The following is a 15,805-nucleotide window of genomic DNA, read 5'->3' as shown; positions in this document are numbered from 1 at the left end:
GCAGTGGTTCTCTTCACCCAGCCATCTGGTTTCAGTTCAGACCCATCTGGATCTGACTCCAGCCCAGGCATCTCAGGAATACATTTTGGAGGGGTGCCCACATCCGTTCACACAGACAAGTGTTTTCACTTACTCAATTTTAAATGTCTCCAAAACCCAAGTGATTGAGCTCTTTTTTTAAGGCAGCAGTGAGGTAAACACTGCTTTAAAAGTCTGCTTCAAAGGGAGATGGGTAAACAGTACGCAGCGTGTTGACTGAGTTATACCTTGGTGACTGGAAGGAGCATGTGACTGCTCAGCTCTTGCGAGCACAATTACAGCTTACACAGACTGCGGGGGACTGCAACACCACAAACTTTCCCAGAGTCTACGCGAAGAAACCAAAGATCCGCAAATTGATGTGAAGCATTGAAAGCATTATCTCATACTAAAACTGACATGATGATTACACCAGCTCACTCACCAAAGGGAACGAGTTATGTCTAGCTGAGGGTTGTATGATGAAGAGCAGAAGACAGTTTAGGTTTATAGCAGTATATCAAATTTATATTGGCTGTAGGATCATGTTATTTGATGCATTTGTGGAGGAGCAACATCAGTTTTTGATTTCAAATTTATTATGGGCTTGAATTTATTATTATCGGTCATCCCAACATGCTGCATCAACACTAGTCAGAAACCGGATAAAGAAAGCTTTTGCATCACTTGAACTTTTGAGTGTTTTGCACAGTTTTGTCTGACACCAATAAATTTTCTGATTTTGTCTTTTGTTTTAAGTGGTGGTGTACGTGCACATTTGTACAGATGTGCATGTGTGTCACACATTAATCCATGCCAACGGTGTTGGATGGAGTGATGCTTGCACTCCTGTATACTCTAAATGGTTACCAGTAGGGACTCCTTTACTGAATTATTTAAGACCTTGCTAGAAAGCCCAGGGGCATTCACTCCTACGTAATAAGGTCTTAACAGTTAATAACAAGGAAAAACCACCATTGCTGATTTAAATTTCATATTAAAGCTTTTGATCCTTGGAAACAAAGAGAGTGTTAGCGTCCACCGTTCAAAGTTAAAGAAAAAAAAGAGAAATTTGAACTGTCATTGAGCTACCACAGATCTATGAGTAAATACTGTCTGTGAGATACTGGTGAGTAAAAAAAAAAAAAGGGGGGGGGGGGGGAGCATGTAAATGGAACCAAGGGGCAATTCCTATGTTTGAAAAGAAAAGTCTGATTGTGTGGAAGTTTATGGAAAATGTCACTACTTCTCACTTAATTTATGACCTCAGTAAACAATTTCTTATATTGTTTACGGCCACAGTCACTATTTTCAACTGTTATTTACAACCATTTCAAAATAGTTGGGGTTCTGTGTAAAAATAAAAACAAAATTCAATCATCGGCAAATCTCATGTACCCGTATTTTATTCACAGAACACAGAAAACATGGAATAGCATAAAATCTACCATTTTAAGAAAATACAATCTCATTTTGAATTGATGGCAACAACAGTGCCATGTTTACTACTGTGTAGTGTCCCCTCTTCTTTTAACAACAGTCTGTAAACATCTGGGAACTGATGAGAGCAGCTTCTGGACTTCTGAGACAGGAATGTTGTCTGATATAGGATCGTAGCTGTGCAGCAGTCCTGGATCTTCACATGTTTCATGATGCTTCAAATGTTTTCATTCGGTGAAAGTTCAGCACCAGGACTCTTCTGCTATGAAGTTGTAATACACTGTTGTAATAGATGCAGATTGCTGTTTGGCATTGTTTTGCTGAAATATGCAAGGCCTTCCCTGAAAAAGACATCATCTGGATGTGAGTGTATGTTGCACACTGATGTGCCTTTTTAGATGGGAAAGTTCTCAAATCCACCGGTGCCACAAACTGGATGGTCCGTCTCCTCTTTTTGTAGAGGACAACATCCATATTTTCCACAAAGTATGTCTAATTTTGATTTGTCTGACCTCAGGATGTAATTATGTATCAGTCCATTCTGAATGAACTTTGACCCAGAGATTGTGCTCTGGATTCTGTTTCTGTATCGTGCTCACATGTCGCTTCTTCTTTGCTTAAAGGAGCTTTCACTAGCTGGGCCCACGTCCTCATTTTAGGTTTGACAGAGTTTTAGTAGGTAAAGGTGAATGCTTGGACATGAACTGAGCATGAACTGGGTTTGGAGAAGGCCTCGAAGGGGACTCCCGGGCCTGGCAGATCCAAAAGTATTAAATAGAAGTGAAGAAGTTAAAGGAGGGTGGGACACGTAAACAAGAATGAACAGCTTGCAGAACTGCGGGAACCTAGATGAGAACCCGAAGGAGCGTTTTTGGAGGCATGGGCCTGCTCCTGAAATTCCGATCTCCAATTAACCCAACTTTATAGATGGTACAGTGAACTGTGTCTTTCTGGGAGTGTTCCCGAGTCTATGCAGTGTTTTTAATGCAGCGTTGCCTGACGACCCAAAGATCCCAGGTATCCAGTATTTATTTTCAGCCTTGTCCCTTGCACACAGAGATTTCTCCAGGTTGTCTGAATCCTTTGATGATATTATGTGCTCAAGCTGATGAGGTATAAAAAGTTAACATTGAACATCATTATTCTGAAATTCCTTTACAGTTTGTAGATGCAGATTGGTGAATCTCTGCCCACCTATACTTCTGAGAAACTCTCGCTAACACGCTCTTTTTACATCCAATCAGCTGTCAGCTAACCTTATTGTTTCCAAAATGTTTTTCCAGCTGTTTGTTTTTAGTGCCACTTACTTTTCCAGCCTTTTGTTGCTCCTATGGGACATTTTGCTGCCATCCAATTTAAAACAAGTTTTACATGAAATAATAAAAAGTCTCAGTTCGAACATTTGATATGTTTTCTATGATCTATTGGGAATAAAATATGGGCTTCTGAGATCTGCAAATTCATTGCATTCTGTTTTTATTACGTTTTACCCAACATCCCAATTTGGGGGAGAATTATGGTTATAATAGCACGATGTTTACTTTGTAAACCGTAGTCTCATTTAGAGTGAAACAGATGATAAAGTTGGGTGTGACTGAATTAATCGAAACTTTCTTTTATAAGATATGTTTGTCTGTATCGTTGTTAATTGCTAGTATATTGTATTTCAGTAAAAACAGAACATGTTTTGCCCTGTTGTGGCATGTGTCTTGTTCTGTAATGGAAAAATATTTTTGTCTGTGTATATACACCAGATTTATTGTTGCACTGTGTACCCTGTGGTTAAATGGACACTATTAAGAACCAATAGTTTAGTGAAAAATAGTCAGTGAAAGTCATATAAAATTCTCTTGTCTGCTAATGTTTCTGTGTCTCTTTCTGAAAAAGTAAAGTCTCAAAGTAAATAAAGTCTTAAAAATCCACACAATCACTAACAATCTATAATTCTCGCCATCACACTAATTCCCATGTTGTTAAATGTGTTTTATATACAGCCTTTTTTTGTAATGAAAGAACTGGAAAGAGGTTGAAATGCAGAGGATCGTTGCGCTTTTGATTTATGCTGGAGTGTTTCTCAATGGTTTTGCGGTATTCATTACATCTATGCATAATCCCTAATCAGGGTTATGTACATAGCACTCCATCAAGAGCTCTTCAGCATCACTTAGAGAATGTTGATTTTTTAATTGAATTTGAGAAAAGCTTATGATGGGAACATAAGCCAGATGCCAGAATGCTTATGGCGTTGTTGGTTTGTGGGCAACGAAGTACACAGCCTCTGTCTCTTGCTGCAGCCAAATTTTTCCATGCCATGCGCATCTTCATGGTCAAAAGCATCTCAAGTAATTTAAAGTAATAAAACTGGTGTTTGCACTGATATGCACATTGGATATAAATCACAGGAGTCAGTCAGATTCTGCTGAGGAAAATACAAGTGGATGCCACGTTTGTGTTCAAATGAGGGTCGCTGAACGGTTCGATGAGGATTAAAATGATATAGATTATATACTATGGTGTTAAAAGTCAGCAGGTTTTTATCTAAAATTCAGACAGGCTGTCCATAACCCAGCGAGGGCTGTTCTCCCTGCAGACTTGTGATAACATCAGCAATTCATGCCGTGGAAAACTGAAGCTTTTCAAGATATTCCTGGCTCCCTGGCAGCTTCCACAGATACTTAATTTGTGTCTCGGTGCTGTGTGAAGCTCTTTATTTCTTCTTTTCCTTTTTTTTATTTCCTTTTTTGTTTATACAAAATAGAACAAAAAACAACAACAAGAAACCCCAAAGAAAAACAAAAAAAACAAAAAAAAAACAGACACAATAAGCAGTTTGAGACATGAAAACAGAGAACTAATACAGTATATATAAATCGGTCTACCACTCATTTACACATTTGTCCTGACAAACTCAACCCACCATTGGAGTGGGGCTGTCCCTGTCACTATGGTTTTCTTCAGATCATCAGGTAAGTAATCAAATAGCGGGCGCCATATATCCAAAAAAATATCATCATTGCCACTTATTTTTGCACTCAGTCTTTCCATTTGTAAAACTCTAAAGATTTCTTTATACCACTTAGTTATTGTTGGTGGTTTTTCATTAATCAAAATGAAAAGAATGCATTTTCTTGCCAAAAACAATAATTTACATAGTAGAATATATTTGTTTTTATCTGGAAATTTGTTCAGAATTGGCAGCTCCAATAAATACTGAGCAGGAACTTTTTGTATTCTGCTTTTAAATATACCTTTTAATTCTTTTGTTACACAGAGCCAAAATTTTGAGATTTTTGAGCAAGTCCAAAGACAGTGCAAGTAGGACCCCGCCACAGATTTACATTTAATACATTGTGCAGACCTGCTCGGATCAATTTTATTCAGAAAAATAGTATACTGTCTATGGAAAATTTTATATTGTATTTCTTTAAATCTGTTACTAAGAAATAAAGAATGCACAAATTGTATGCACTCACTCCAGGCATGATCATCATAATGACACTGGAGGTCACCCTCCCAACTCCTAATCAGTTTTCCAATATTATATTTGTTATAACCTTGTAGTGTATTGTAAAACTGTCTTATAGTACTATTATCTGCATTTAAGTGTAAAAAATGTTTTTTCCATGGGTCCTAGTTGCATTGTATTATGCAAAGTATCAAAACTTGAAGTAATTAGGTGACGAGCCTGTAAAAATGCAAAAAAATGCATTTGATGTATTCCATATTTCTTTTGGACCTGCTCAAAAGACATACAAACATTCCCATTAAACAATTAAACGTATTCCTCCACCAAACCATCTCTGAAATATTACAATTTTCATTCCCGGTTAAAAGTGCCGATTATTTATAAAAGGTGTTAGATAACTCAGTATAGGATTACTTTCAGTGTATTTATTCATATCACGCCATGTTTTTAAGTAAGTATCAATCATTACTTTTTATGTTTTTTAATATATTTACTCACTAGTTCGCTTAGGAGATTAAAGGGCGAACATGTCCAGGCTTCAAGGGGATTCTCTGTCTCTTTTAGATATGCGTGGAGCCATTCATGTATAACTCTACTATGACATGACCAGTTATACAGCAAAATGTTAGGAAAGGCAAGACCCCCTTTATCTTTGGGCAGCTGTAATGTTTTCATACTTAATCTTTTTCGATTTCTTTTACAATTTTTTTGGTAAGAGTTATTGGGAGCATTTGTAAGGGATATAAAAGCCGTGGCATCACATTCATTTTAATTAAATTTATTCTTCCCATCCAGGGGTCCGGGAGATCCATCTATCTAGAAAGATCTTTTTTGACGCTTTTGTGAACTATGTCTATGTTCTGTTTCAATATACTCCTTATATTAGGTGAAATGTGTATCCCCAAGTACTCAAATCCCAAACCCGACCAGGTAAATGGGATATTGCATGTCATAGGCAGATTTCCCAGTGGCATAGCAATAGTTTTGTTCATATTAACCTAATACCCGGACAAATATCCAAAAGTTTCTATAATAGATAACACAGAGGGTATAGAATCCTGAGGATTGGTGACATAGCTGGACTGGCCATCGGTGGGCCGCTGGCGATTTTTTGTTTTTATGGGCCGATCAATTTTTTTTTTTTTTTTTTGGAAGGGTATAAATAATGAAAGGTGTTGGATTGGCCAATTGGTCATGATCGACTCTGGGCTGGACCAATTACAGCCGAGGAGGTCGGATGCACCCTCCCCCTTGTTTAGCAATCTTATAGACGAATTAAAGAAAATGGAGAACAAAAAAAGGAAAGGAGGTGCAGAAAAAATTAGGGCCAAAAAGAAACAAGCCCTTCAGGCAGACGCTGCCAAATGTGTAAAAATAACTGAATTGTTTGGCGGTAGCTATGGCATAGCTTCCACAGATTTAGCAACATCAGCAAGTGGTGGAGGCCAGCAGGTGGATAAGGGAAAGCGGAGGCAAGAGGAGGAGAGACACCGGTCATAGTGGCAGAGAAACTGAACTTCAGGTAAGAAGTTATGACCTGCTGTCTATCTGTGTCAGATATAAACCAAGTTTAGTTGTAGTTTGTTTAAGTTGTGCTGACTTTTTACAGTCGCTTAGAATAACTGGTACTGCGTACTAGCTAGCATGACGGAGTTTATATACTGCTGGGCGGGTGCTATGAAGTTACTGATAGTAAATTTTATTTTATGCTTAAGGTTAGTTTCTCAAACTTCTCAAAATCTTAACAAATTGTGCCAATCCTTACATGTTGCACCAGGCTGATTTATCATCAAAAGTGGAGAAGTCTGTGACAGAGGAGACAGAAGAGCAGCAGAGAGAGATGGAGCAAGAGAGAGAAATAAAAGAGCAGGAGAGAGAGATGGCTTTATGTCATCCATGAGGGATGCATTTGACATATGTTTCACATATTATAGCCCAACAAGTTACTTATAGCTAGGGCTGAACGATTATGGAAAATAATCTAATTGCGATTTTTTGCCCCAATATTGCGATTGCATGCGATTATTTTTTAAGGTCTTTGTCTTCTGTATTATTAAACAAAGACAAGCAATACATCATATAGTATGGCCAATACTATATTACATTAATTTTAAACTGTTCTTTCCTGGAAGACAGACCTCTGTTATGATGACATGAGGTGATGCATGAATTGATGACTGACATTTTTATTTAACTTCTTCAATCACAACAGTATATTTGAACATACACAATAGTTTATTTTTAGCTTACAAACATCTGAGCATAAAGTGCTGACAAGGAACCCTGGTGTAAACATTAAAATGAAAGTCAGTACAATGTGCAGATTGCAGAAATATACATAAACAAAATCAGTGGCTTTACCACACTCAGTTTTTCGACATCTGTGAACTACTAGACAGTCATTCAATTAAAAAATAATATTAAATAAATAAAACTAATAAATAAAAAATACACACATCTTACTGATCTCTGCAGTCAGTAACATTACACATAAAGTGCAAACATAATAGCAATTGTATAAACACACACACAAACACGCCTTTAAAGTTTAAAGGCGTGAAATTGGACGGTCTAGCCTTCTGATTAGCGTCACCGCTGTCTCGGTGGAGTTTAATAAACTCGGCCGTCTGCTTCTTGCTATCTAAAATATAACCAGACACTGGTGTAAATTCTCGACTGTCTCATACTTCTGTTTAATAAGTTTTCTGTTTGACGTTTAGTCAGCTGTGTGAAAACCAAGGAGGAACCCACCCGGGGGATTAATAAAGTTTTATTTTATCTAATCTAATAACTTTAATCTCAGCCAAACCGATTTACTCACGAACAAACAAAACACTGAAAAAAGCCCAACAATAACATTTTTAGGTTGTCTAAGTGACTTATATATTACGTTTAACCCGAGCAGCGAAACTCCGCGGTGATCTGAAAATGATGTGCCGGGAGTTGTGCCGTTCTCGGCCGCATCAGTAACCCTCGAGCTCCCGGCTAGCTGTCGAGCTGGTGGGTAGCAGACGCCTCTGAAAACGTCGAAGCACTTTTGCAAATATGCGATATCTTGATAAACCGAGCAGATATTTGATGTTTACACAACTACTTTCTCGCCTGAAAATATGTTAAAAGTTTATTTTGTGACCCAGAAAGATTAGTATGAGTAATTTTAAAACTTAGTAGCGGCCGCCATTGCTGGAAACTGGAGTTTGGCTGGGCCGCGCTATGAATTCTGGGATATGGTAGTAATTTGGACAGCCTTCGGCACGTCGCTGTGACGTAATCGGTCTACAAATGCGGCCTCAGGAGGATGCAGCCCATGAATTTGGACATGTCCAGAGTATAATCGCAGCCTTTGCGGTTAGAAAATTGCACTTGATCATGTCGCGATATTATCGCAAATGCGATATATCGTTCAGCCCTACTTATAGCAATTTAAATTTTTTGGGAAGTCTGACCACAACGGCATCTTTCTCATTCCCCAGTATAAACAAAACATACGGAGGGAAGACGTGACCACGAGGGAGGTAAAACGGTGGACTGCCCAATTAGAAGCTACGCTACAGGACGCACTCAACGACGTCGACTGGGACATGTTCAGAGCATGCGCAGTCGACATCAACGAGTTTACGGAAGTAGCAGTATGCTTCGTCAATATGCCAGTGGAGGAGATTATCCCCACTGCGAGAGTCACCACATTCCCAAACCAGAAACCATGGATGGACAGATCGATCCGCACTGCAGTAAACGCCAGGACCGCCTCCTACAACGCGGGTCTCGCCACTGGCGATATGAGCGCCTACAAAGCGGCCTCATACGGCGTGCGGCGCGCGGTGAGAGATGCCAAACGCAGGTACCGGGAACGTGTGGAGTCCCGCTTCCACCAGGGCGACACACGGAGTATGTGGCACGGACTACGCACCATTACGGACTACAAAGCCAGGGACACTGCGCCGATCAACGCCGACTCTGCATTCACCAACGAACTGAATCAGTTCTACGCCCATTTCGAGGTTAGCCAGGCGGCTAATGCTATCTACCGCCTGACTACCGAGGACAGTGACGTCATCAGCGAGAGACCGGTGACCAGCATCGCGGAGCATGACGTCCGAGCGGCACTGAGGAGAGTGAACACAAGGAAAGCGGCGGGGCCAGACGGCATCACCGGCCGTCTGCTGCGCTGCTGTGCTGACCAGCTAGCAGGTGTGTTCACTTACATCTTCAACGAGTCCCTGGCGAAGTCTGTGGTCCCCACATGCTTCAAAAGATCCACCATCATCCCTGTGCCCAAGAACAGCAAACCCTCATCCCTGAACGATTACCAGCCAGTTGCACTGACCTCGGTAGTAATGAAGGTGTTTGAGAGGCTGCTGAAGAACATCATCTCCTCCTCCATCACAGACACCACAGATCCGCTGCAGTTCGCCTACAGATCCAACAGATCCACAGAGGATGCCATCGCCCACGTCCTACACACCACTCTCAGCCACGTGGACAAGAAACAGGGTAACTATGTGCGAATGCTGTTTGTTGATAACAGTTCAGCGTTTAACACAATAGTGCCCTGCAGACTGTTCACAAAGCTCAGGGATCTGGGACTTAACAGCCGTCTGTGTGCATGGGTGTTGGACTTCCTCACTGGCAGAACTCAGGTGGTGAGGGTGGGCAGGTGCTTCTCCAACAGCATCACCATCAACACAGGAGCCCCTCAGGGATGTGTCCTCTCGCCACTGCTCTACTCCCTCTACACTTCAGACTGTGTGGCCACCCATGGCTCCAACACCATTGTGGAGTTTGCTGACGACACAGTGGTGTTGGGTGCCATCTCCAACAACGATGAGGCGGCCTACATGGATGAAGTGAAGAATCTGGCATCGTGGTGCCAGGACAACCACCTCCAGCTGAACGTCGGCAAGACCAAGGAGCTGGTGGTGGACTTCAGAAGGGGTCAGCACAGAGACTACAAGCCCATTATCATCAATGGAGCTCCAGTGGAGAGGGTGCAGTCCTTCAAGTATCTTGGTGTCCACATCTCCTCAGACCTGACATGGGCTGCCCACATTCAGGTCCAGACCAAAAAGGCTAGGCAGCGCCTGTATCACCTACGACAACTGAGGAAGTTCAGGGTCTCTCCAAAGATCCTCAGGATTTTCTATACAGGCGCTGTGGAGAGCATCTTCACACAGAACATGACATCGTGGTTTGGGAACAGCTGTGTGAAGGACCAAAAAGCTCTCCAGAGAGTGATCCGTACAGCAGAACGCTGCTGCAGGATTGCTCTCCCCCCTTCAGGACATCTACACCAGGAGATGCCGGACTAGAGCAGCGCAGATACTGAAGGACCCGTCCCATCCTGGTGTAACCCAGATCATTGTTTGAGTATGGGATTTCTGATTATTTGTGGTCACTGAACGCACCACTGTGCCATGCGCATAGCCACTCTCTAGTCCAGCTACAGAGTTTTTCCTTCCGTTCGTCCGATGAGGCGCATGCTGCTCTCGTGCCCTCTACGAGCTGGAAATTCGGGTACAGTAGACATTTGAGTCGCTGTAAATAGTTTTAAAAACCTTTATATGTGAAGCTAATGATTTAATATGTTGTTAGGAAAAAGTCTTGTAGCAGTTACAAACGTGAAGCGGAGCTGAGTCCGACAGCATTCGCCATTACACGAACTCCTCTGGTGAGTTAGCGTGCAGCTCATGTTCGTATGAAATGTTTTGTGCCTTATTATACTGCAGCGAGGTATCAAATCTACCGCTGTCATGTTGTTAAGAAAGAGGCTAAATATTGTATAACGTGTGTTATTGGCTGACTGTTAGCAAGCTAGCCGTTAAGTGAGCCTAGCTAATGTCCTAAAATGGCGGCCGACACGAGGTCAGTTACAGTGTTATTATGTTATGCCTAAGAGAACAGCATTAATGAGCATTGTTAACAGCATTTATTTTCTGTTATATTTTTATTTTGACAAACCTGTATTATTATAATGGTAAGTCTGTTAAATAAGCCGTTAGTGACATGGACACTGAGTCAGTGGTACTGAGACTTATGAACATTTCAGTTAATTCTTCTGCACACTTGTGTGTAGGCTGGTTTGTTTGCCCTTTTGGTGCCCTGGATCCTACTGGATGAACTGCCTTGTGGAAGTCCTCATCTGATGACTCTGCCGAACCGTCCTGGCAAATAGATGGTCGTTGCTGCTTGCTGGATGCTATTATTGGATGCTACACCGTTCCAACAGAGCGGTAGGAACAATTCAAAGGGCCCCAACGATGCGCTTTATTTTTCCCTGAGCTCAGGTGATTTTCTTTTGGCCAAAGGACCTTAAAGGATACATATTTGTTTTTATTTATTTATTTTATTTTTCTTATGACACTGAGTGGAAAGACACTACAAAAAAAAAGGGGTTTATTATTTAAAATTGTCTAATAAATGTGTTTATGTTAAGTAAGTGTGGTGTCCATTGTGTGCTGGAAGCCTTATTGTTCCTGTGGTGGAGCAGCTACTACCAATCTCCTTTACGAAACTAGCTTCTGACAGGATATAGATATTTGGGATACATTTGATTTCTTGTAACCTATTTTTAGAGAAACTGTGATTCTGGGTTAAACATCGGGGTGAAATTGATGACACCGACACCTAGTGAACTGCCCAAGGTCAACAGTCCTGATTTCCACGCATTAAAGGTTTGGCGTAAGTACAGATTGCGTTACACTGGCAACAAACTGTTCCAACTTCTGCAATCTGGTAGAAGGTTCCGCATCTTCCGGGCAAGGACAGAGAGACTCAAGAGGAGCTTCTATCCCCAAGCCATCCGTGCCCTAAACACACACACCCGCCCTCTCACATCATCTATAATTGACTGAGACAGGACTCTTCCAGACACTAAACCAAGGCACAATGTACATTTCAATTCCTTTAATTTTGAATATGTTTACATTGTCTATCCTGTAAAATAGTCAGATGTCTATTCATATTAATGTACAGAATTCACCTGCTTGCTGCTACTACTGCACATTCACCCAATGTACACACTATATATATATATATATATATATATATATATATATATATATATATATATATATATATATATATATATTAGTGCTGGGCGATATATCGATTTTTTAAAAAATATCGATATATTTTTATACAAGACATAAGCTGTGACAATATCGTTTATATCGATATAGTCTATGTTGCGTTATAATTACACTTGTGGAGCCGCTATTTTGCCTCTCTCTCGTCTGGGTTTGTTTGCCCCGCCTCTCACCCTCACTGAACACAAACCCCCTCCCCCATCGCTAAACCTCCAGTTGGCAACAAGATGGACACAGGAGCTAGCGAAGAGGAGCTCGTCGGAAAAAAGAAAACCAATGGCTCAATTATTTGGAGATGGTTCGGGTTCAAAGTGTCAGATGAGCAGCAGAATAATGTATTCTGTAGGGAATGTCGAAAAAGCGTCGCAACGAAAGGTTCGAGCACCACTAATCTTTACCACCATTTACAACTGCGCCATAAAGTGCAGTATGAAGAGTGTGTGAAATTGCGTGCTGTAGCCCAGACCGCAAAGTCTTCCGAGGTTCCTGCCGTGAAACAGACCACCTTACAACACTCATATACTCGTGCTGTGCCATATGATACAAAAAGTGAGAAGTGGGGGGAAATTACTAAAGCAGTGGCCTATCATATTGCTAAAGACATGGTCCCCATCTCAACTGTGGAACAAGAGGGCTTTATACAGCTGCTAAAAACTCTTGACCGAAGATACCAGTTACCTAGCCGGAAATACTTCACCAGAGAAGCACTGCCAAAAATGTATACTGATGTTAGACAGAGTCTCGCTGCCCAGCTCACCAAAGTGTCTCACTTCGCACTGACAACCGACATGTGGTCCAGCAGGACATGCGAGCCATATATGAGTGTGACTATACATTTCATGGAAGACTGGGAACTGAAAACTGCCTGTCTCCAGACCAGCTACTTTCCTCAAGACCACACCGGAGAGCATATAGCTGAAGCCCTGCAGGATGTGCTCAAAACCTGGAAGCTCAACCCGACGGGACTGGTTGCTATAACAACTGACAACGGGGCTAATATTGTCAAGGCGGTTCAACTGAACAAGTGGTCGAGAATCCAGTGTTTTGGTCACAGGCTTCATCTGGCCATTGGTAAGTGCAATACTGAATTTTTTGATTTGGAAAAAAAAAACGCTAATAAATGAAAAGTGTATAGAGTCTCTTGTAGAGCTAAACATGCCTATGGACCACAAGACAAATATTTTTATAAGTCATAGCCAGCATATACATCTATCACTTAGAAATCGAAAGTTAGTTGAACAAATAAATAAACTATCCCTATTAAATCCAATAAACGTATTGGGGTGTATTTGTCTTTGTATTAGATTGAGTTGTGACACTAAATGAGGACCACAGTTGAGACAAGACAGGGATACATTTTTAAATACATAGTGAGATTAAAAGGTGTAAAAAAACCGAAAAAAAACATGTTCTAATCATTTGGTGATCTGGTGATTTTACCAAGATAGTTTAACTAGAACCATTTCTAGGTTATACAATACACGACACATTTTGCAAATATTGTTAAGTCTTATGCATCACATTCTATACAACTGAGATGGATGTTAATTTGCCTTTGAGTGATTTGCATCTTAACATAACAATTAAAGTGATTTTAAAAGTTTGTATTTTGTGTGTCACAGGACATGCTATGGATGATGCCCGCATTACCCGGGCTATTTCTCTGTGTAAGAAAGTCGTCAGCAGCTTCTCCTACAGCTGGAGGAAGAGAAGAGAGCTGGCTGAAGTGCAAATACAGCTGGGTCTTCCAAGTCACCAGCTACTCACAGAGGCAACAACTCACTGGGGATCAAGGCTTCTCATGATAGAGAGAGTTCTGGAGCAGGAAAGAGCACTTTCTAAAGTCCTCTCTGTCGACATGAAAACCAGACCTCTAGTCCCTACTTGGCAGGACATAGAGGTCCTGGAAGCAGTTCAGAAAGCTCTCAAACCCTGTCAGGACTTCACTGATGCACTTTCAGGAGAGAAGTATGTGACCCTGTCCTATGTCAGACCTGTGCTACACCTGTTTAACACTAGTCTCCTGGCACCTGGAGAGGAGGATAGTGAGCTGTGTAAATCCATCAAGACCCGCATTGTGGATTACCTCAACAATAAATATGCAGATCCATCCACCAGTGACCTGTTGGACATGGCTTCTTTTGTGGATCCACGGTTCAGGGCGAAATACATCCCTAGTGAGAAGATTAATGCACTAAAACATAAACTCATCTTGGAGGCAGAGTCTCTGCTCAGCTATCAGGGTACGTGTTTGTCTGAGCTGACTGATCCAGCCGTGCCTGAGTCTGCAGACCAAGAAGAAGCAGCAGTAGGACACACAGCTAAAAAAAAGAGATCACTGGCAAGCTTCTTCCAGCACAGCACAGCCACCAACACTGGTTTCACAAAAAGGGAAGCAATCGAAAATGAATTTTCTAGCTACCTGTTGTCAGTTTGTGTAGAGAGTGATGCTGACCCTCTCAAATGGTGGAAGGAACATGAAGTTGCCTTTCCAGCACTGAGCCTCCTGGCCAAGAAATATCTTTGTGCGCCAGCTACCAGCTCCCCTTCTGAAAGGATTTTTAGTTGCAGTGGAAACATTGTAACCTGCCACAGGGCATCGTTGAAGCCTGATAATGTTGACAGATTAGTTTTCCTGGCACAAAATCTGTAAGCTGTACAGTTGTTGGCCTTGCTTGTTTGTGTTCTTTCTATATTGTTATTGTCATTGGAGATTTGCACAAAGACCCACTGACCAAAGAATGTAATTTTGTTAATTTCATTCAATCTGTTTACATGTTTGGTTTTTTGCACAAAGTACCAGATGATTGTTCAGCAATACACACAAAGAAGCACTTTAGAAAACTTTAATTCAGTGTAAGCACTTTTTAAAGAGCAAGATGCCTTTGTTATTTTAGATCTGCATCTTTTTAGTTTACATTTTACATTTAGTTTACAATTTTTAGCTTTTTGTTATGTATGAAAAGAAAAAAAATGGAGCATTATTATTTAATAAATGCTGACAATTTATTTTTGACAATTTTTTCGTGTACATCTACAGTTGTATCTTAATAAAAGTTACATGTGTGACATCTGGGACAAGTACCTTTGACCAAGAACTCTCTTTTTGTTCTTACTTTATGGGATTAAAAAAATATCGAGATATATATCTTATATCGCCATCCAGCTAAAAAATATCGAGATATGAATTTTGGTCCATATCGCCCAGCTCTAATATATATATATAATGTTCTTCCTCTACCCCCCCCCCCCCATTTTTGCACATGTCGAGGAGCGTGTCAGGCTACATTTCACTGTGTGTTATACTTGTATAACTATGCATGTGACAAATAAAGAACCTTGAACTTGAACTTGAAATACGAGCAATCACTTTTTGGCAGACAATCACTTTTTGGCACAACACCGGCTATTGCAGTTAATAATACAACAGCTTCTTGCCATTTTTTGTGGTTTTTTTTATCGCTGTGTAACTGAGTTCAATTCAAAGCCTGCATGCGCTAGTACCTCTTGCCACAAGTTCCCAGAATCCCTTGCGGTTTTACCCCTGAATGACGTCACATTTTTGGTGGGCCGGTCTCTAGTCAAAATGCCCGGGCCGATTTTTTGTCCCAGTCCAGCCCTGATTGGTGACAAACAGCAGAACATTATCTGCGTATAGCAAAATTTTAAATTCAAATCCTTGAATTTGGTATCCAGATATACTTTGATTATTTCTAATGGCCTCTACCAGTGGTTCAATTACTAAAGCGAAAATTAATGGGGAAGTCGGGTCCCCCTGTCTTGTTGATCTCTGTAA

At 40.9% G+C, this 15,805-nt stretch overlaps 1 protein-coding gene across 1 annotated transcript; it reads left to right on the top strand.

Annotated features, from left to right (window-relative positions):
* Positions 1-12,611: 12,611 nt before the first annotated feature.
* Positions 12,612-14,662, top strand: LOC147317198 (E3 SUMO-protein ligase ZBED1-like). Its single transcript, XM_086313080.1, has 2 exons — positions 12,612-13,080; positions 13,632-14,662. The coding sequence occupies exons 1-2, from the start codon at positions 12,612-12,614 to the stop codon at positions 14,660-14,662; spliced, it is 1,500 nt and encodes a 499-aa protein (XP_086169206.1).
* Positions 14,663-15,805: the final 1,143 nt, after the last annotated feature.

This window comes from Aulonocara sp. 'chitande type north' Nkhata Bay, linkage group LG12 (genome assembly GCF_057382095.1).
Source record: "Aulonocara sp. 'chitande type north' Nkhata Bay isolate Kocher_YH1m ecotype deep benthic linkage group LG12, A_spYH_male_GT1.1, whole genome shotgun sequence".
Lineage (NCBI taxonomy): Eukaryota > Metazoa > Chordata > Actinopteri > Cichliformes > Cichlidae > Aulonocara > Aulonocara sp. 'chitande type north' Nkhata Bay.
Note: the sequence above shows the minus strand (reverse complement) of the source record. Positions and strands in the feature narration are given on the sequence as shown.